Source organism: Terrapene carolina, unplaced genomic scaffold (genome assembly GCF_002925995.2).
Source record: "Terrapene carolina triunguis isolate 2854851 unplaced genomic scaffold, T_m_triunguis-2.0 Scaffold231, whole genome shotgun sequence".
NCBI classification, from domain to species: domain Eukaryota; kingdom Metazoa; phylum Chordata; order Testudines; family Emydidae; genus Terrapene; species Terrapene triunguis.
This window is the reverse complement of record NW_020664582.1, coordinates 3,020,096-3,043,363: the sequence shown is the minus strand read 5'-3', so window position 1 is coordinate 3,043,363 and position 23,268 is coordinate 3,020,096. Positions and strand designations below refer to the sequence as shown.

At 44.9% G+C, this 23,268-nt stretch overlaps 1 protein-coding gene across 3 annotated transcripts in view; it reads left to right on the top strand.

Annotated features, from left to right (window-relative positions):
* The first annotated feature begins 20,857 nt into the window (after positions 1 to 20,857).
* The window catches only part of COL26A1 (collagen type XXVI alpha 1 chain), a 209,459-nt gene continuing 207,048 nt past the window's right edge, over positions 20,858 to 23,268 (top strand). For all 3 annotated transcript variants that reach the window (XM_026656474.2, XM_026656475.2, XM_026656472.2), the window contains exon 1: positions 20,858 to 21,468. In XM_026656474.2, coding sequence (XP_026512259.1) covers positions 21,317 to 21,468 — 152 coding nt within the window. In that variant the 5' untranslated portion in view covers positions 20,858 to 21,316. The remainder of the gene's footprint in view (positions 21,469 to 23,268) is intronic.

Sequence of the window (23,268 nt, the reverse complement as noted above, 5' to 3'; positions counted from 1 at the left end):
CCGCTGTGTTCGTTCTGCACTCCTCTGTGTTGGGCATGCTTAGCTGGGAATAAAACATACCCCATTTGGATTTAGCTTCAGGGTTGGCTTTGTGGTTTAAAAAAACAACTAAAGCAAAAAGTGAAACGTTTTCATCCGGAAGTGTCCCCACGGGTATGCCCCAGAACAATAAAAGGTTGTGAATTACAACCTGTACTCTTTTTGGTGCACATTTGTGTCTGGAGCAGGCCTTATGATGAGGTCAGGAAATTGGCTATCTTTCTTCACAAGGTTCTTCAACGTTTTCCTGGCTTTATAGAGGTAGACTCTTATCACAGAGTCTGAAAAGATGGCTCAGTGGTAAGGGCACTACCCAGGGACTCAAGAACCCAGGTTTCAGTTTCCTGCTCTGCCACAGACTTCCTGTGTTACCTTGCACAAGTCAGTTAGGACCAAATCCACCATGGCTCCTAACTTCCATAGAAATCAAAGGAAATTAGGAGCCTAAACCTAAGCACTTTGTGGATCTGAGCCTAGTCCACTGTAGAAGTGAGGCTAGCAGTACTTCCCTGAGGATAAATATATTAGAAGGTTATGAATCAGTCAGTGGCTACTTCTCTGAGCCATACGTGTACCTAAAACATATAGATGGGCTGTGAGAAATGCCATTTTCTGGTGTAGTTTTCAGAACACATGGATCTTGTGATACTAATTTCCTCAACCCCCCAGCATGAGCACTGAAGAGGCAAAGTTTCTTATTAAGGCTTTTCTGAGGAAGCAGGAAGCATTTTAAAGGCCCAGCATATAGGTAAAAACATCTGGCAACCAGATGGGTTGCTTCAGAGCTGTTTAGAGCCCAGGTACAGTAACAGTTTAAGACAACCTTTCAAATGGGGCCTTTAGGTGCAACCTAAATGTTTACTAGTGCTACTAATAAATGTGAAACAGGATTGTTTTGTTCCCAGTGAGAGGATTACAGTGTTTCCAGCAGCCTGCAGACCTATTTGCTGTCTAACTCACTACATAAAGTGGTTTAGGATGGTTTAGTGTCCCAGGAACATGGGTGTCATTTATGCCATGTTTAAAGGATCAGAAATAATCCATTGTTTCCAGGGCAAGTTATGAGAGAGAAAGGTAATGCAAGAAAGCCAGCTGCACTTAGCCTCAACCAGATATTGGATTCTGTTTTAGCAGATTGGGATGCAGGCCTGGTGCACCACATCTACCAGGAGATCTCCGAGGAGGCGGCCGGGGCAAAGGCAGAGGGAAAACCCGCGCCTCGTTCCCTGACTGAGCGGTGGAGGTGGCCCCTCATCCTGTGCTCGTGATAGCGGCTCGTCAGCCAGTGCTAGCGGCAGCAAAGGGGGGGCTAGTCCCGGCTGCCTCTCGGCAAACTTAGGGCGGCTCGATTGGGTGGGTGAAATTGCTGGCTTGGGTTTGGCGATGAGCTGCAGCCCTGGGGGAGGAAATCGGGTAGCGCAGAGGGAGCTTGTTCCTCTTTCAAGTCTCCCTGTCCTCAGCCCCACAGCCGGAGAGCCAGCACGGCAGGCACCGCGGCTCCCGAGCAGCCAGAGGAGGCAGCAAGCTCCGCGGTTCCCAGGCTGCTGTTGCTGACGCTCTGCCAGACTGCCAGGCCAGCAGGGTGCAGCAGCGCGCTGGCAAACTGTTACTGTCACAATGAGGGACGGCGCTCTGCACAGAGTAGCAGGAAACCAGATTTCCTTTTTTTTAATCTTAATTTTTACTTTAAAAATACATATCTATCCCATCCACCCAGGCCCTTTTAAATTGCTGGGCCCCTGGACAATTGACCCCTTTGCCCACCCCCCGACGCTGTCGGTGGTCCTGAATGTGGACAACAGTGCAGAAGAGCCAGAAATCTGAGCAAGAGGTAACAATAAAACCTAAACACTGGTTAAAGGAAAGAGGGCTGTTTTCACATCTACCCAAAAAGCAATTGTGATCTTTATAATCAAATGAGTTGTCGGATGGTATAAAGTCCGTGTGGTTTTTTTAATCAATCACAAGGGAGTAAGAGGATCATATCTTATAAGTTTTCAGAAGTACCTATGTGATTTAAACTCTTACCTACCTAAATCACTTTTGAAAATAGAAGGTAGGCTCCCAACTCACATAGGTGCTTTTGAAAATTGTATTCTAAATCAATCTAATGATTTTTAACAATTTAAGCCATTCAAGTATTTCATTTTTCAGATTAATGACTGATATATTTTCCCCTGTAATCCATATTCTCTTAAATTGCTGGTTCAAAAGCATTATACTTGGCTCTGGCCTTTATCCTGAGCCTCACTCTTTCATGTAAAGGGAGACAAAGAAGAGACTAGCTGATGTCAGTTAATGGTTTGTTTTCAGAAAACATTTGTAAAGCAGCAGTGTTTAAAATCTGAACAGACTTACCTTAAAAAACAACAAAACACCTGTTACTTTGTTATATGCCTATCTCCTAGAACTGGAAGGGACCTTGAAAGGTCATTGAGTCCACCCCCTGCCTTCACTAGCAGGAGCAAGTACTGATTTTGTCCCAAATCCCTAAGTGGCCCCCTCAAGGATTAAACTCACAACCCTGGGTTTAGCAGGCCAATGCTCAAACCACTGACCTATCCCTCCCCCTATTCCATTCCTCCCATTTAAACAGATTGCATCCCTTGCCTCACCAGGGCTAGATTAACACCTTACGTGCCACTAGGCACAGCATCTTCAGGGCTACCCCTCCCCCCCGGCCCCCGCCTACAGCTGACCTTCGTGTTTTCCAGAAAAAATGACACTTTAATCCACTTTTAACTTTTAGGCGCTCCTAGAACACTGGCGCCCTTAGGCATGCGCCTTCTGTGCCTAATTGGAAATCAGGCCCTGTGCCTCACTGTAAGCTTTGGCAGAGAAATTCAAGTGGTCAGAGAATTTCTGTTTAATGCAGTGAATTAGAAGCAGAAACACGATGACAAAATCTGCATCCCAGCTACACACTGCAGACACAATCACTTCTGTGGGTTGCAATATCGGACTGGGGCAGAATTTGGCTGGCAGAGTTTAATTTTAAGTTAAAGCTGCAAAGCCTGCAAATGAAATAGACGTTAGTAGTTCTTTTTGCAAAGCGATTGCTGAGATCACATTTGTTCCATGGAGCAATAGTAACACCTAGTGGCTAAACGTGCCCGTTCATTCCCTCATTTGTTTCCTCTCTCAAATAAGTGTGTGGCACAGGACTTGGCATGATTGACAGTTTTGACTTGAGAGGCCAGCACTTACATTCTCTAGGGATTTGCCTCTTTTCCTTCCGCCCTGTTTTGTTTTCTGTTAGAAGTGGTAGGTGAAATATGAAACTTCATTCCTCTCTCCCCCCCAACGCTCCTTTCACATTTCTGGCTAACGTGGGAGGTTTCAGTCCATCTAGGTCTGTAAGTGGGTGGGCCGTGCTCTGCGTGGCCCACCCACTTACAGCTGAGAGAACTCCAATCTCCTCAAGGAATCCATAATTTTAAAGGATCAACCTGATCATCTGGTGGAGGTTGGTGACCTTGGTGCATTTGATAATGGCGTGTTAACTTGCCTGTGTTAAGGCAGTGCAACCTGGTATGTTCCAAGAAGTAACATTTGTGAAGATCAGTAAGATGTGGTGTGCACGGTTATTGACCATAGCCTTCTGGGGCAGCTAATTCATCAAAAAGGCTCCCCTGACAAACTGGCATTTAAGAGGAAAATAACCTTAAATTTTTACTGTGTTAGCGGAGGCGCTGCTTGGAAAGTGTTTTTAACCCCCTCTGCCCCCTCCTCCCAAAAGTTGGAATTTTTTTTACAATGTATATATATATAAAATTTCAGCCAAAACACAGTTTTGGAAATACAGCCATGATGCCTCATAGGAGTTGTAGCTCAGCTGCCTCATGTGCCCATTCTCTTCTGCGGACTGGACAGATTGCATCTACCATGATGCACAATGGTCTCCCTTCTTGGTCAGCTGCGTGGTGCACCATTGGAGATGAAGTCTGGTTGGGGAACCTAGCCTGAAGAAGAGAATGGGGAAATGAGACAAGGTGGCGACATTTCCAAAGCAAAATATTTTGGTTTTTGATTGTTCTCCAAAAGTTCAAGGTTTTAGTGGAAATCAGATCAGGTTAATTAACAATCTCCCATCAAAAGACAGCTAGTCCTAGTTAAGCAGTTCCTCATGGTCTGATTCTATGACCCTGGATTGTGATCTCACTAGTGTAAATCCAGCATAACGCCATTGATTTCAATGGTACAATACTGGTGTGAGAGGAGACTCGGGAGCTATGAGACCAGGGAGAAAAAAGGGCTTGGTCACGAGAGAGCTGTGCATTTCCTGGAAGGTGTTGAGGAACCTCAGCTTCCATAGAGGCTCATAGCACGTCACAGGATTGGGCTAAAAGTCAGCAGCATTGATCAGTATACTTTATTTTATAAGCAGCAGAACTACCAAATGCTGCACATGTTAAACAAAGCAACTAGCATGTGAACAACAGAACCAGGCAAAATTTAGTGACCCTGATACATAAGGCTTCATGCAACCTCTTCCATTAGAGCCGCATGGTTTTGTTTTGAGTTTTGGTTTTGAATGAAAAATCTCAGAGTGAAACACTGACAGCTCTGAAGTTTACCCCCCCCCCCCCCAGCCTGAGAGCGCCCAAGTTTACTAAACTGACAATGTACCATGATGGTTATTTATTCAGGGGGTGGAAATCCCAAATGACTGCACTGAAGTTAAGGAAAAAAATCCATTAACATCAGTTGGACCAGGGCTTAGTCCTACGGCTTTTGCTTGCGAAATGGATTGCTGGCAGGAAGGAGGGTTTGTCTTGTAGATTGGAAGGTTTTGTTTGTTTGTTTTCTTGAGTTATCATTGTATCACTTCGGTATTTAGCACCAAACAAGAGTTTCTAAATCCTGCATGCCTTCCATACATCACACTTCCACTAAGGTACCTGGGCCTAGTTGCATCCCTTCTTGGGTGTTCCCGCCATCTTAAACTATTCCATTGAAGACAAAAGAGGGACACCAGCAATTAATACGGCTCAGAGTCCAAAGGCAAGTTATCTTCCTTCCCTCCTTTTTTCGCTATTACAATCAACAGTTCCACCAAATTAATGCTGAGCAGCAAAAGGAGACACTTTCCCCTACCCCCTCCACAACCTCAGCTTTCATTTAAAAAGCACATTTCTACCTTTTTTCATAACATAGAGCTTTCAAAACAACGATGTAGCTATGGATAAAAGTTTCTTATTTTTCCCTAAAATCACCAGGGAGATCATATCAGCTCCTTAGAAGTAAGAAAGGGAAAACACAACGGGAACAACAGGCACTTACTAGCTGAAAACAAGAAGGCTGCAGCAAATAATCAACTACAAAATAGCTACTTTAGAGTGACAGCTGTGTGTGTGTGTCTTTGTATCTAATTTAGAGGGCTAGCCACACCCCCTTCCTGCTGTGAAAGGTGTTCTGGGAAAAAAAGTCATGTAAGAGTATACCCTACAGTAGGAAGATTTAGGAGGAGCTGGGCTGTTACTAATGAAAGTGCTGCTGTGATCAGGTTTATATTGTTACTGTATCCTACAACTAACTTGGGTTATAGCTGTTTAGATTTAGCCTTTGGGGCCTACAAAGTCCATCGTTATAGGTATCTCAATTTTTGTAGTGTTCCCTTTCTGATGCTGTACTCACCCTCCCCCCCGCCCCAACTCGTAGCTGCATGGGGGCCGCTACCTGAGCTAGGAACACCATAAGCTTCTTGTTTGCTATCAGCTGGCTAATTAGCTGAGGTGCTAATGTGGTTTCCAAACATGAGTGGGACAATTTGGTTGACGGCTGTCAGCAAAAAGGATACAAAAGGAGGGACCATGGCTTCCTAACTCTACTCTTATCCCCTTCAAAGGCAACAATAGTACTTTTGGAGGAGGAGAAAATGGAGATGTCGTGGAAAGCAGGCAAATCAGTACAGTATCTAGATACCTCCCAACCTCAGAGGAAAAGAAGAAACAGAAAATATGAGTGATAAGACACCAAAATGGGGATCAGTGCAGAGTAGCAATAGGCAAAGAGATATGGGAGGACCAGGCAGAAACAATTGAATGCCAAGGGGATGGAGAAATAAGAATTTGGAGATCAAAGGGTATTTCAAGAACAGAAAAAAAGGAAAACAAGGCAAAGTATCATGGAAAGTGTAGACAAAAGAGAAGGGTTAAATAACAAAGACAAAGTATGAGAATCACAGAATTGTAGGACTGGAGGGGACCTCGAGAGGTCATCTAGTCCAGTCCCCTGCACTCATGGCAAGACTAAGGCCATGTCTTACCGGTAGATCTGCGCTGCTGTGATCGATGCAGCAGTGTTGATTTAGTGGGTCTGGTGAAGACCCGCAAAGTTGATGGCAGAGCGCTTTCCCATCAACTCCAGTACTCAGGTCCCCAAGAAGAGTAAGTCAAGTCGGCGGGAGAGCGTCTCCCATTGACACAGCGCAGTGTAGACACCACTATAAGTCGACCTAATCTACGTCGACTTCAGTTACATTATTCATGTAACTGAAGTAGCGTAACTTGGGTCGATTTACCGCGGTAGTGTAGACCAGCACTAAGTATTATGCAGACCATCCCTGACAGGTGTTTGCCTAACCTACTCTTAAAAATCTCCAATGATGGAGATTCCACAACCTCCCTAGGCAATTTATTCCAGTGCTTAACCACCCTGACACTTAGGAAGCTTTTCCTAATGTCCAACCTAAACCGCCCTTGCTGCAATTTAAGCCCGTTGCTTCTTGTCCTATCCTCAGATGTTAAGGAGACCAATTTTTCTCCCTCCTCCTTATAACAATCTTTTATGTACTTGAAGGGAGATGATGCTTCTGAAAGAGAGAAAAAAGAAACTGAGGCAAGGAGGATTAGGAAAATGAGAGACAAAATGGCATACAGAAGAGCAGAATAAATCAGAGAAGAGAAGAAGGGGAGAAAGTAATGCAAGAAGGGGAAAAGGTAAGAAAAGATGGTAACTTGTCGGTTATATCAGGAATATAAAAGAACTTGATTCAGTTATAAATTAACACCCAATACTAAAAGTGTAGAATACATATATATGTGTGTATATTCTCCCAGAATGGGTTTTATTTTATAGTTCACCTCCATCTAAGAGGAGGGATGGTATCATGGGTAAAGCACAGGACTGGGAACCAGGAGTGAGAGTCTTTACTCTGCCTCTAAGAGGCTTAGCACAAAACTCACAACTGTCGGAGGGAGACTAATGTTGCTTTACTCCCTTTTGGCCATGGACTGCTCTGAGGGTCTAAGTTATGGCAACCTTCTATGACTACCCTGTGGGCTGCAGCACTGCCTAGACTCTCCACACTGCTGCATGCTATCACCCTGGTGCTGAGCCCTGCCCTAGCCTGCTCCCTAAGCTGGGGTTTGTGAGGGGGTCCTCAGGAGAAAGACAGCTGTCTTCCACAGTTCCTACATGCAGGGAATCTTCCTCTCCAGCAGCCAGAACTGGGATTTTAGGATCCTTTTATGCTGCTCCAGCCCTTCTACCCTGCCTAAAGGGGCTAGAGCAACGGTGCAGAGTTCTGTTCTCTGACTGGGCTGTAGAATCCCTGCCCTTCCTTGGATGAGTCATTTAGGCCAAAACTTTGCAAATTTGGGGGTCTTAACTAAGGCATTTACTAGCTTAAGCCACCCATTTAGGTACCTAAATATGGATGTAAGGGCTTAACTTTTAGGTCCCCAAGTTTGAAAATGTTGCCTTAACCTCTTTTTGCTTTGCCTTGCCCCTTGAAAAATGGGGATAATAATACTCTTAACTCCCCAGGAGCTTGGTTCATTTGTAAATTGAGTTGAATGCCTCATCTAGAAATGCTTTCAAAGTTTAATGTAAGGATCCTGCCTGGCTAAGGATCCTTTTGCCTATTTTTTTTTCATATTCTGTATGTGAGCTTTGCATTTCTGTGCGGGTAGCGATACAAGCAAGCATGTAGAGCTCTGCATTTTGAAACATTATGAGGTATGTCCTGGAAATTAAAAGAAAAGAAAAGAAATGGAGAGCTATTAAAAAAAAAAGGTTACTTTTACTGCAGACTGATGATTGCATAATATTAAGTGGTATGCTAGTCAATTTTTCTTCAGTAATTTGAAATCCTACATCTCTTTCCCCCTTGGCTTGTCTAGTTCTGTCGTCTTGAGCTATACTATACTTCACTGAAATGCTACATTTTTAGTTTTCATTTTAATTAGCACAGCTCCAGCTTTAGATGGATTACTACAATTACTCTCTCTTTTTCCCTTCTAAGTTCAGAAATATTATCTGTCACTTGTAAGAACATAAAGAATTGAATTGGAAGCATTCCAAATTCTTACTTTAAGTGTTCAAAGATTAAATGGAGTCCTCGGTCATGAAATCTTTAATTTGAACTGGTCCTTTCAATTCCCAGTTCTTAAATTCACTATTTTTACATCCAGGGATTTCCTATTATCCAAATATGTATAGAGGCATGTTATTTTTCTAAATACATATGTATGTATGTTGTGTAGACATCATCAGTGGATTATCCTTAACCTCCTTTGGTTGATATTTTCAGTTTAATTGCATTAAATTTTAAAGCTGAATGGTATCTGCCTAGTTCTGTTTAATAGCTAACAAAGTCTTAATGATGAATGCAGTGTTGTTGTACCTGTGTATGTCCCAGGATATTAGAGAGACAAGGTGGGTGAGGTAATATCTTTTAATGGACCAACTTCTGTTGGTGCGAGAGACAAGTTTTTGAGCGCCACAGAGCTCTTTTTTAGCCAGACCTGAAGAAGAGCTCTGTGTGGCTCGAAAGCTCGTCTCTCTCACCAACAGAAGTTGGTCCATTAAAAGATATTCCCTCCCCCATCTCGTCTCTCTAAAGTTTTAATGAAGCTGCTGTCTTCTGTGTGTATATATATCAGTCTCCAATAAATGTTATTGGGATTATACAAAATGACAGATTTATTAAGTAGGTTCATTCATAGAAATTTGTGTCTTAGCTGCTGCAGGCAAATGCGATGGTGTGTCGGTTAAGGTGACCCCATATCTAACACAAAACCTAAAAATCAAGGAAATAAAAAGTTGAGACTTCCCACACAACTTGTACATACCCTATGCTCCTCCACACTATAAACCACAAAAAAAAAACATGCCACAATCTTAACTTTGCCTTTGGAAATGGAGAAAATAGGGAGATGGAGAGGAGGATCTGCAATTCTGCAGAGAGAAATCCTGGAAGCAATCAGTTTGGGGACAGGATGCTCAGACTAAGGTTTGCTTGGTGTTCCTTAAAGCAAGAAAAAATAAAAAACAGAACCCCAAGGGGCAGGTCAGTAGGTGGGGAAAATGTCCTGGACCAGGGGTGGGCAATAATTTTTGCACAGGGGCCGCTCCACAAATTTTGGTAAGTTGTCATGGGCCGCACATTTCTACTATATTAATGGAGGAGGTGCGGGGTCTGGGAGGGAGTTTGGGTGCAGGAGGGGGCTCCAGGCTGGTGCAGAGTGTTGGGGGGTCCAGGAGAGGGTGAAGGTGTGGCCTCTGGGAGGGAGTTTGATGCAGGAGGGGGCTCCTGGCTGGGGCAGGGATTTGGGTGCAGGAGGGGATTCTGACCTGGGGCAGCGGGTTGGGGTGCGGGAGGGGGTGCGAGGTGCAGGCTCTGGCTGTGAGGCACTTACTACAGGTGGCTCCCAGCTGGCAGTGCAGCAGGGCTGATGCAGGCTGCCTGCCGTGGCCCCGCGCCGCTCCCGGAAGCGGCTGGCTGCTGCTGGCACGTCTCTGCGCACCCCTTGGGGGGAGGAGGGCAGCGGGTCTCTGTGCACTGCCCCTGCCTTCAAGCAGCGCCCCCGCAGCTCCCATTGGCCGGTTTCTGGCTAATGGGAGCTATGAGGATGGGGCAGGGGCAGTGCACGGAGCCGCCTCCCCCCCGCCAGGGGTGCACAGAGCTGTGCCAACAGCAGCCAGCCGCTTCTGGGAGTGGCGTGGGGCCACGGCAGGCAGGGAGCCTGAGCGCCCCGCTGTGCTGCGGGACTTTTCGCAGCCCGGAGATTGCGAGGGGGCAAAGGAGGCCGGACAGAAATGTTAGTCACGGTGGGCCGGACAGAAATGTTAGATGGGCCGGATCTGGCCTGCAGGCTGTATTTTGCCCACCCTTGTTCTGGACACAGACCAATTGTGTAGGCTGTGTTTGAGAGCAGGGTGGGGATTAACTGAACAGTAATCAAGGTGTTACTAATACTGTATATGTAACTTGAGAAATACCTGGCTCCAGTTGTGTTATAATAGGTGTAGTACTTAATACCTCCAATGACTCTTACTGTATTTGGCACCTCAATTGTCATTTTATCGCCTCCATGTATTATCTGGATAGTGTTAAAGAAAGGGAGGTTTATAATATGGAAGCTGGAGAGCCAGATAGTGAGATATGATGCGCACAGCATTAAACAGGGATTAGTTAAATGCCTGCTCTACAAAGGGTCAATGCAGTCAAATGCATATAAAGGTAAATTCATAAATCTGGAAAAATATTCTTTTAAAAAAATCTCCAAAGCGTTCAGCCTAATGCACAGCTGTAGTGAAAAAACTGAACAGCATGCTGGATTGCATTACTCGTAGGAACAGAATATAAATCAAATGAGGTGGTATTATTCCATAAGACACAGGTGAGCTCTCATTTAGAGTACTGTGTATGGGACCAAACCCTGTGTCTTAGAGGGTTACAGTTGCCCTTGAGGGGATAAAGCAGAGAGAATGAGAATACCACCAGGTCTTTCAGCTGTAAGTTATGAAGCTAGACTGGGGAGATTTGGCATATTCTTGTTTGAAATGAGATCTTGCCGTGACTCAGCCAGTGGTTTTAGAATAACGAAGAGGATTAATCAGGATTAATCAAATTGATTCAGACGAAGGCCATGAAAACAAGAGAGCTTAATTTGAAAATTAGGAGCATGGGAAAGGAGGTGGGGGGAGAAGCTCTGGCTAAACGGTTTCAAAATCCATATGGAATAAGTTACCAAAAAGGTCCTGTGAATGAAGGAGCACAAATGTCTTAGGCCTCAGCTAGATAGAATTGCACGGGGAATGGGAGCATGATATTTGACTAGCGGCTGGCTGTGTTTGTCAAGAACACACACGAATGCTCATAGCCACTGTGTGGGGGATGGAGGCTGGGTGTTTGACAGCAGGAGATGGAGAGAAAACGGGGGTGGCTGGAGCCTAGGACATATGGTGGAAGGAAGATAGGCTCATCTATGTGGGATTGGAGTCTGCCGTAGGAAAGGACCAGCTGGCAAATGGGTAGTGCTGTGGGAGGAAACCAGCTTTCAGGGAAGACAGGAAGGAACGTCAGGAACTGAGGGGAGGAAGGAGGGAAAGAGCCTGTGGGTAGGTGAAGGAGTTCGGTGCTGGAGTCTTTGAGGGACAGGTGGCTGGTCTCCATACTTCCCTCACTCAAATCCCTGCCCAATAACAACAAAACTACTTCTGCAAGGCCCACAAAGAGAAAACACTAATGATTAAAACTGGGACTTTCAAGGAGCCTACAGGAGTTAGGCACTCAGCTTCCAAATGAATTTGTGTGCCGAATTCCCTTTGGCCCCTTTGACAGTCCCAGTCTAATGCATTATCTATGTATTTCCTTAAGATTTTCTAAGGCACTTTGTCTTATTTATACATCTTCTAGACTGTCCATGCCTTGGAGAGTTTACAAGTTTCGTGTTTGTGCCTTGCACAACACTAACCACATGGTCAGAACTTCACAATTAAATAATAATATTATTTAATGAATAACTGATGACAGGGCATGTGGTTCTTATCTGGGATATGTAATAAAGTATAAAGCCAAAGGCCAAATACATTGGCACTAGAGAATTCAGATTATTTCTAATTGCTGCACTCAGGGAAAAGTTATCCCATTTGGAAAATGGTATAAATGATTCTTTGCATGGCACAAAAATACTAAGCAGTCATATAAATTCAACTGCACACCGATATTGTCCTAAAAAATCACATGGGTTGGCTGTTAACAAACATCCCCTTGATCTCTTGAGCCAGCCAGTATTCCATTTGCTGAATTATGCTTCAGCATGAATCTTGTTGTCCAGTTTTTTACCTTTACTATTGGTAGCTCTCGCACGGGTGTACTTTTTGAAGTGAAAATGGCTGAGAACATAAAAATTGGATGGCAACAGATGGCGAATCCCGGTGAAGATTGAACCTGGTAATATTCTAAAAAAATAAAATAAAAAGAAGTTCTCATCCATGCTTGTAGATGTTTCCTTTGCTTCACACTGACTCAATAGACATTCTAGGCTTCAAAGTGACACATGGACAGAGTGACAATCCTGTTGTATAGATTGCTCAGATAGAAGGCCTGACATGAAACTCTTCATTCAAGCAGAACTCCCCAATGAGGTCAATAAGAGTTTTGCCTGAGTAATGACTTCAAGATCAAGCCCACAATATGCTATGTACACTAACAGTAGTAGGAAATAACACACTACACTAAGTGCACTGTAATAACCCTGGTAATCTTGCAGCCTAATTTACCATAGAGATCTTCCTAAGATCTTATTGCTACCAAAGCTTCATCTATCTACTTTAACTGTCAGATGATACTTGAGTGGACCATTTTTGTCATTTAATGATATAATCTGGAAGGGCTTTATTCCAAGCATTCTCGTTTTTATATTGGCTTCTTATCTGACTTCTTTCTAACTTCAAAAGGACGTTTCATAATTCTAAATCTCCATAAGGTTTTATCAAGGCTGTTTTTTGCTTTGCTCTCTTTCTAGTATCTACATGGAAAAACTCACTGACGCGATCCAAGGGGCAGCCGCTATAAAGCTTATTCACAATGCTTTCCATGGTCTCCAGCGAAATTCAGCTGACCTCCAAGTAGTTAGTGACTTTTACAATCATAGGAAAGCTAGAAAAGATCTGTGTGTAACTCCTGAAATTCTGGGGCCATATTCTGCTCTCACGGCATTGTAAATGAGGAATAACCTCACTGAAGTCAATAGACTTGGAGGGGACAATGAGTTCAGAATCTGGCCTTTTCTTCCATTCTGTTCTGATTGTTCTTCTCTGTGTCTTCTATACTATTTTTTCCAGTATCCACTCCTCTTCTTGAACAGAGGTAGTTAAATATTTAAAAAAAAAATATATGTAGCCCTGGTTGCATAAGCATCTGTTTCATCTATATGTTTAACACTCTTTTCAAAAATGTGTAGCTTTATCTCTTGTAATATAGTGTGTCTGGTTTGTAAGAACAGGGCTGTTCATATTTCAGGGCTTCTCTCCTCAAAGTTAGTCTCCCTGATAAATGGAATGAATTATATTTTTGTTGGCTGTCTGCATTGCCTCCATCACTGTGTTTCCAATTTATCAACATAGTTTTGAGAAATTGTTAGGATATGTAGCACTCGTCAGCACCATGGGGAGAAAAAATATTCATTTATTACTGCTATTGTGTGTGATTACATTACGCATATCCAAAGGACTAAACATGAAATGTCATATTTAATTCTCCCCATACAGTAGATGATATTACTCTTTCTCCTTCTTTCCAAAAACATCCTGGAAGCTAATTCTTCAGTCTCATCTTAGATCAGCCACACAGCAAAGAGGGCAAGTATAATTTAAAGATTAGTGCAAGAATAATAGGAGTCAGGCCATCCAAGTTCTACTCTTCGTTCTGCCTCTAACTCTTGGTGACCTTGGGCAAAGTCACTTGACTTCTCTGTCTCAGTTTCTCAATCGGAAAAATGGAGATAATATGAGCTTACTGCAGAGGGCTAATGTCATAATTTGCCAGACTCCTGCCTTCTGGAATACTTATCATGGCACAGCAAGGAGAGGGGATGTCCTAAGGTCCTGTACTAAGACCAGTGTTTAATATATTCGTTCATGATCTTGAAAAGTCAGTGAAGACTGAGGTGGCCAAATATGCAGATGACAAAAAATTGTTTAGTATAGTAAAGACTAGAAGACTGTGAGGAACTCCACAGGGATCTAACAAAGCTAGATGAGTGGGCAACACAATGGCAGATGAAGTTCAGTGTTGACAAGTGCACGTTGGAAGGAACTATTTATCCACATCGCTGATGTCTGACTACTTGGAAAAGAGAATTAAGTTTATTTGTGACTAGTGGAATGAAAACACCTACTCACAGTATAGCGCTGATGTGAAAAAGACAAGGTAAATGTTAGGATGTATAAACAATGGAATATAAAATAATGAGATGATCGTTCATTTATATAAAGCAACAAAACACCTCCACCCTGAATACTGTGTTGTTTGATTTGGGAATGACCAGAACTGTCTACAGCTGCTAAATGTCTATAACTGGTATAAATGAAAGGACAGTCAGGCCCTGGAAACTTCAAATTCAAGAGCAGTCAATCTGGTATCTTTCGTGAACAGTAAAGCCAGTTTTTTTAAATGGTTGTTAACTTGTTTCTAGCAACCTAAATAGTTTACCTGTGGCCAATACACCTCTTCTATCCAAACATAAACTTCCAAAGCCACCTTGAGGACTTGCTCATTCATGGAAAGAGTTTATTATGGCAGCCAAGAGTAATGTATGGTGATTCTGATGGGTTGCAAAAAACAATCTTGCCCATGTATCCACCATTAAGCTAATATTTCCAAGTTTAGTTCTCTGGACAGCATTGTTTCAATTGATCATAAGAAATTCAGTAGTAGATGCTAAGCAGATACTGACTTCAGTCTGCAGTATGATTTATTGACCTGAAAAAATACTAACCAAATCAGTGCCAAAGTCTATATGTAATACATTTTTAAGATCAGAAGGGACCATGATGATCTAGTCTTCACTCAGTGATTCCTGCATCAAGCCCATAACTTCTGGTTGAACTAGAGGAGATTTTTTAGAAAAACAACCAGTCTTGAATTTAAAGATTTCAAGTGACAGAATACGCAACATCCCTAGGTAAATTATTCCAATGTTTAATTACATTCAGTGTTAAAAACATATGCTTTATTCGTAGTCTGAATTTGTCCAATTTCAGTTTCCAGCCATTGGATATTTACCTTCAGGTATAAAGAATCTTAATATTAATGAGCGAGAAGTATGCAATACAGCACTGCAGTATTATAAGGAAGTTTAGTACAGTAACACAGGAGGTAATCTTATTTTAAAAGAATGGGAACACAGAAATAGCCACACCCAATGAGACCAGTCATCTTTCTAGTTCAGTATCCTCTCTGACAGGGGTTGGTATCACATAGTTCAAACAAAGGTGGCTGGATTCCTGTAGTGGACAACTATGGAACAATTTACCCATAACATAAGTTTCTTCCTAATTGTAGAGAGACAAGGCAGGGGAGGTAATATATTTTATTGGAGCCACTGCTATTTGGTGAAAGAGACAAGCTTTCGAGCTCCAGAGTGCTCGTCTTCTCTCAGTCCTGGTCCTGAAAGGAAACCTGCACAACACCTTCAAATAGGGTGACCAGACAGCAAATGTGAAAAATCGGGACAGGGGGTGAGGAATAATAGGAGCCTATATAAGAAAAAGACCCAAAAATCGGGACTGTCCCTATAAAATCGGGACATATGGTCACCCTACCTTCAAAAGACGAGCCTAGGAGCTTAAGTATATAACTCTGCTAGAGGTCAGAAATCATGGACCCTGGTTTTAGGTCTCATTACAACAATCTGTAACCCACTAACTCTCCTGTGCCCTATGACTGCAGGGGTATCAATTGCATACTTCATTTTGAACGGTTTCTTGCAACATGTGTCAACTCCTTATGCTTAACAATCTCTTCCACCTTGTTTTTAGCTGTCACGCTCTGAGTACCCTGTCCAGACCTGAAGAAGAGCGCTGTGGATTTTGAAAGCTTGTCTCTCTCACCAACAGAATTTGGTCCAATAAAAGATATTATCTCACCCACCACATAACTCTCACCTCCTGAGACCAACAGAGGTACAGCATTCCTCATTCCACACAGTTAGTGGTTTATGACCTGAAACATTAGTTTATAACTTGGGTGATTGTGCTGCTGAGTTTATGCTGGGAATTGAGAGGGGAAAATATCCCTAATATACATCCACAGAAATGCTGAAGTCATTGGGACACTTGGGTGTAAGCATTATGCTCTGTTAGTACACATTTGCAGCATTTGATTTGGGCTGTAAGGTTTTCGGGACAGAGACCTCTTGTTCATGTCTACACAAATAATAAATACTCAGAAGAGATGCTATTTAGTACCAGATTCTTAGTCTTTAACACAAAGACCAGTTCCACTGTGCTGCAGCTGAGGTAGATTTCAACAGGCAATATTTTGAGGCTTTTCTTCAACCAGTGGAAGGAAGTTTATTGAGACTCGCATTTAACAGCCTTGCCAATGTGCAATAAAATTGCAAGGTGCTTGATCAGAAGCAAATCATGAAGGTGGTTCACAAAAATCTCTATTTTAAACAGGAAAGGACTGTAGAGAAGAAACAGTCCAAGTTTCTCAGGCGCTTAGATTTTGAAGTAGTGCTTCCCTACCCCAAAAGACAGGCAAGGTACAAATGAGCATATCCACCTGAAAAAAAAAAAAACACGTACAGCTGGCCATTAATCTCACAATTATTTGAAGTGTGGATGGAGGGGGTCTAACACCCTGGGACTGGGGCACCTGAGCCACTGAAAATGAGACAGCAAGTCTGGATAAAAACTGGGTTCTCCCACGCTCTCAAATCTTGCTGCCTACATGGAGACCAAGCTGAACTACTCCAACTTCACCTCAAAAGCCCAGATCCCAAGGCATCCTGATACAACAGTGCTGCAAAACCCTTGTTTGATCCCCTGCCTCTGGCAGGTTCCCTGCACCGTGATTCATGGGGGTTTGGATTATCCTGGTGTGGACAAGGAAAATAATGTTAGGGTGGGTGGGTGTTTGGGGGGGGAGAGGGCTTGCATTCAGAAATTAGCTGGATCCAGCAGGGTACAGATACCAAATCTGAGATCTTGCAGTTTCCTTGGATCCGGGTGTGCTTGGGGTCCTGGCCTCTCTGGAGGAATATTAGAAGCAACACTTGCTCTGTACTCTGAGGGCACAAGCTGGGTTTTCAGCTAAAACTTGGCAGGATCCAGGTTCCGAATCAGAGATATGTGTTTGTTTTTTGCTCTGCTGGGGAGCGTTAGAGTCCAGATGATTAAAGTACAGGACTGGCTACCCTATTCTTCGCTCAGACAGAAGTTTGGACGAAGGACTGTGACCACACATTGTTGGGATCAAGGTGCCAGACCCAGAGTTTTGTGGTTTGGGGTGTGTGTGTGCCCATGCACTTGTTCTCTGTTTAAGCATCAGAATTTGGGTGCTTGGGGACACAAATTAGCCGGATCTGTGTTTTTGTGATACTGTTGCCAGGATGGGCGGGGGGGGGGGGGGGTAGGTTTTTTGATGCTACAGGGCTAGGTGGGCTTGTTCTTCGTTTAGGTAGTGAAAATGTGAGGGGTTGGGAACAAAAATAATCAGGTCCAAGCAGGGGTGAAAGTAACGTAAAGGACTTACCGGTACTCCACAGTCCTGCAGAGGGGGCGGGGCCTCAACTGGAAAAGGCGTGGCCTCTACCAGAAGAGGTGGGGCCTTTAAATCCCGGGGCTTTTAAATCAGGATTTAAAGGGCTCGGGGATCCGGCTGAAGCTAGGAGCCCCGGGCCCTTTAAATCACCCCCGGAGCTACCAGTTGCAGAGGCAGCTGGGAGCTCTGGGGTTTGGGCAGGGGTGAAAGTAATTTACATTTCTTACCCATATGGTCCAATCGCAAGCAAGCAACCCACCTCTCCTACGTACTTCATGGATCCCTCCCATTGCACGACATAGATATAGAAAATAAAGCTGCTGCTACTACTAAAAATACTGTCTGTAATAAAACTTTAATATTGGAATAAGCCTGAAAAAGTGAAAACTCACTGTCACATTTTTCTCCATGTCTTCCCTCCTCCTCCAGCCAGGCTGCCGACGCTAGGCCGTGCTTTCCCCCTGCCTGGCACTCAGCAGTGGCTGCAGGGACTCCCCTCTAGCTTGCAGCAGGGAGCAAGGAGACTGGCTGAGGGAGGGAGAAGCCTGCCTCCTGCCTAAGAACAGTTTAAACTCAGCTGTTCCCTGAGCGGTTCAGCCCCCGGGGTTAGGAGCTGTTTCTGGCATCCTTGTTAATTTCACTCACGGTTGTTGCGGGGGCGAAGGGTGTGTGTGACCATGGCAGGAGCAGTTCTTTTCTGCCTCCTGGATGAGGGGATCTCCAATACTACTATAATACAATAGTAGGGGCTGGTTGCTGGGGTCGGGGCAGTCGGCAGCAGGCTGCAGCTGCATTGTTTGTGACACACACATTCATACACATACATACTGTATGTATTACTGTCCTGTGGGGAAGGTGCCAGTGCCCTTTTAAGGGTGGGGGGGGGAGACAAGTGTTTCTGGGCTAACACACCTCAGGAACTTCTGCTTAATGTGTTCTGCTTAATGGAGTCCGTCCTTCCCCAGGGGGCTGTTTGTTGGTCCAACTCCTACACTGAAGTGCTATCTTTTTTGAGAGCTCCATCCATACTGTACATATACATTTAGAATATACCTGGATCAGAGTAGATTTCGATCTGTGAAGCAAGACAAGAAGATTTTGTTTTCCCAGGAAGACATTCATGTGGCTGTTCCAAAGTTAGCTTTTGAGGGTCATACGGGGTACCCCCACATGGTAATCGCACGGGCTTGCTATTTACAACTGCCTCAAACAAAGCCGATCAAAGCACATGTGAAGAAAAGTCTTCCAATTATAAGAACTTAATTAACAATTTGTCAGTTTTGAATCCCGAAAAATGGCAAGAGAATTCAGAGAATCCCCATTTCGGAGAAAAGGAAAGAAGAGCATTGTCTGATCAACTGAGGGATTTGTTGAATTCAAGGCTTTTGGAGGAAAAACCATTCCTGGTAAACTTAAAAAACTCGTCCTTGCAGTGGACACCCTTGCTGCAAGCAATGCTGACTGCGAAGGGGATTCAGTGCGATGAACAACATCATTACAGTGAAACGGACTGCACTTACCACTCGTCATGTGGCGGACTTGCTATTCATTTCATGTGTGGGACCTCCTTATACTCAGTGGAATCCCATGCCATATGTGAAATTGTGGCTTGGAAAGGGCCGACGTGCAGCACATTCATCTCGAGGTATGGCACGACAACAGGGAGAGCAGCCAGAGCAGCTGTATGGCCCAGTGTGGGTGTTGCTATAAGGATGCTTTGCTCCATCCAGTCCTTCCCATGGATGCCCCTTTCTTGCCCCCGCTGGGCTGGCCCACTCACACCTGCCACGTGCCAGGACTGAGCCGGGGGCTGGGGCGGCTTTGCTGTGGGTAGTGGTTCCCCTGGGAGCTGCAGCCCCCACCTGCCACCCCCTATTGCTTGTGTTGTTGCTGCCGCATGCCCCCCAGACCTCCGTCTCCTCCCCTGTCTCCCTGGTGGCTCCCTCCCACAGCCTGGAAGAGAGAACAGCAGCTGCTGAGGCTGGAAGTTTTCCTGGGGACACCACTAAGCAGCAACCCAAAAGCTGGGTGCCCACAGATGCGCTGGCAGTGCCCAGCCAGACCTTGCCTCTTACAGAAGTTCCTGAAGTGTGAGCAGCAGAAATACTGTCTCCCCTGTCCCCCCACCCCTCAAAAGGGCACCGGCGCCCTCCCCACGGGATAGTAATACATACAGTATGTATGTGTATGAATGTGTCACAAACAATGCAGCTGCACCCTGCCGCCGACCCGCAGCGACCCCAGCAACCGGCCCCTGTGGGCTGCTGCTGCCTGCAGAGAGCCAGCAGATGCCACTGGGCTGGGTCTGCCAGGGAGTAAGTAACCAAGGCAAAAAACACAGCCAGCCAGCCAGGGAGGGAGCCAGGGGTCAAGGGACTGCGTTGCCCCATGCCCACCAGTGCCCCGCTTTCCCTAGATCCTCCCTATTTCCTAGCAAGTCAGATATCAAGGATTTTTTAATCTCCCTTCCAGGCACATAGAAGAGTGCAGGGGGCACACCAATGGGTGGCTAGTAGTAGGGGAAGGCAGGGGTGAATGAAGGACAACTGGAATAGCCTTCATGAGATATACAAGATATTTAGAGAAAGTTTTGTTAATTTCAGCCTCTGCACTCTGCAGGCAGGACAAAACAAAAAGCGATCTGAGATTGCGCCCTATGTCCTAAGGACATTTCAGGTGTTTAAATCAATATATAAAGCGGGTGGAATGAAAACTACTATTTCTTTCAAAGGAGGCACAATAATTTCCCTGAATATCCAGTTTTCCCCTCCAATCCCTGTGTGGTTTTGTCTATGGGGGTATTTGCTTTCCCTGTGAATCTTTAGTTGCTTTAGCAAAATTGCTTTGCCCAAAATAAACCCTGATCATCATGACACATCTTCCCACCATGTTCTCCATGTTTTGTGTGTGTGTGTTTTTTTTAAACAGTAACATTTCAAAGAGGATCTGCAAGCAGTTTGGACATCACAACCATGATCCTCTGCTGGGGAGGGAATAGGATAGATTTGAACTTGGAAATGGTTCCTGATGTTTTGTGTATAGGAGATCCCCTCATCCCGGGGCGGAAAAGAACTGCCCTTGCTATGGTCACACACACTGTTCCCCTCTCCCCAGCAACTGTGAGTGAAATTAACAAGCATGCCAGAAACTGCTCCTAACCCCCAGGGCTCAGGGAACAGCTGAGTTTAAACCTTTCTTATGCAGGGGGCAGGCTTCTCCCTCCCTCAGCCAGTCTCCTTTTCTTACCGGTCCTCCCACCAGCCCCTACCGGCTTTCTTTCACCTCTGGGTCCAAGTGGATCCATCTGTTCTCTCTTTCCCTTGCAAGGCTCAATTTCACAGTGATCCTCAGCACGTGTGAAGCCCTGCAGCCGTCTCTCACACGGGACGCGCCGGAGCAGTGGGGGTCTCTGGCCACGTCTTCCAAGGGTTAATGGAGAAACCCCACGCCCCCTTTGACGGAACTGAACCAACCTCACCACATTTGAAAAGGCATCCGGAGCTGCGTGTGCGCCCCGGGCTCAGAGAGCCAGCGCCGGACACGGGGTCCCCCTTGCCATGGGAGCAGCCGCCGCCAGGGCTTAGCTTGCGGAGAGGAGTTGACTTCCCGTTCAAAGCCAGGAGCAGACAGCAATCGGTGCCCTGCAGGGAGATCCTGCCCCTCTAATCCCAAACTCTCACGGGCCCCCCCTCTCCTCTAGTCGCATGTCACTGTGACTCCCAGGCAGCCTCTTGGTGCAGTTTGGTTCCAGCAAAAGTATTTGTAGCTGTAAAGATGAACCGGGCTCTTTTCTCGCTCTGGTGCTGCTGTTTCTATGGATGTACTGTAGGGACCGGTTTCCTCTATCAATTCCCAGCCTCAACTCTGCAGCACAACTACCCCGAGCAGAGCTCAGGGTCTCCGGGCAGCGGATTCGCCAACCGCCGGTGAGTAAATCCAGATCCAGTCCGTCTCTTCCAGCATCCAGCCCCGTGGCTTTTGCCTTGTCCCCTGCTTAGCAGCAGGGCTGTAGCAGCCCCCTTATCTCTACCAGTGAAACGTGAGCCCCCTTGAATGGAAACTTTCCCCAGTAACTGTAACCACTACCGTGGGGAAGCGCAGACTTTTTATAACGCGTGCACAAGTGACTTCAGCATTTCTGTGGCTGTACCTAAGGGATTATCTCCCCTCCCGCTGGTCATTTAGAAATTGCTGCGTTTGGTGTCTTCCCCAGCATGCTGATGAATTGGGAGTAGAAACTCTTGTGTTAAAAAGCCTCCCCCACCCCTCGGACTAGCCAGTAGGAGGCAGCCCATCCCAGAGGGAGCCCGCGAGGTTCCTCTCCTAGTCACTGGAGACCCGAGAAGCCGAGCATTTAGTTGATCTGATCGGCATCATTCAACATGAACCAGAAGAGCCAAGTTCTTGTTAAAATCAGCCCCGCTAAACTGCCCAAAGAGACCCGGTTTAAATGGCCAAGGAAAACAGGAGATTCTCTAGGGCTAACTTGACTCATCCTGTCCTGCAAAAGCGCATTGTGCATTTGTAGGCAACCTAAGAAATGTCATCTGGGTTGGAATCCATTAGCCTTTGTTTAGGAAGCACTAATTAAATTGAGGACTTGATCACTGTCAATAAGACTCCCTGCCTTCCTCAAACCAGGTATTGGGGAATTCTGAATGAAAACAGAACCCCAAAAGGGTTTGGAACCCACCACAATCTTCTGATATCCCCAGACTGCTCCACTAGGCTCCACAGAACCTTAGCTTTGAAAATGACTGAAATGTAACATGCTATGCCAGTAGAGGGAACCATTATAGTCCAGGGAATGCAACTAAAGGTTGTTCAGCTCAACAAAGAAAAAACCTAATTACAGGTTTTATACAAGGGCTACAGCGTTCAAAAGGGAACCAGTCTCCGGTAAAATCAGTTTCACACGAATTTAATGTAAATCACCCTTAATTTATTACCTCTTGCTGCTTTAACAGAGAAAACAATTTAGATCTGTGTCCCCCTTCCCCTTTCTCCCTGAACTTCTCTAGAAGTAAAACAGCTGTTCCAATGAATGAGTAGCTCTGTACAGTAACACAAAGTGGCTTAGGAGTCTTTCAAAAGTATCTTGATCTTAAATCACTTTTTAAAATTCACTGTTGTATCTATTGACCCCCTTAAAATCAGAGCGTGAGTGGTAAACATTCAGCATTTGTAAACCCTGCTTTTCTCTTTGCTGTGCCAGTGCAAATCCCTAGCGCAGGGGTAGGCAACCTATGGCACGTGTGCCGAAGGCGGCACGCGAGCTGATTTTTCAGTGGCACTCACACTGCCTGGGTTCTGGCCACTGGTCCGGGGGCTCTGTATTTTAATTTAATTTTTAAATGAAGCTTCTTAAACATTTTAAAAACCTTATTTACTTTACATACAACTATAGTTTAGTTATATATTACAGACTTATAGAAAGAGACCTTCTAAAAACATTAAAATGTATGACTGGCACGCAAAACCTTAAATCAGAGTGAATTAATGAAGACTCGGCACACCACTTCTGATAGGTTGCCGATCCCTGCCTAGTGGATGAGTTAACACCGGTGTAGAAAGGAGCTCATACCAGTGTCTTTTATCCTGGTTTTAAAACAGAGTAGACTGCACCAGTGCAACAGTGTCTCTATATTATAGGTTTGCATCAGTGCCCCCCCCCAAAAGTGTTAACACGCATGACTGTAAGCATGTCAGGGCAGGGAACATGTCTT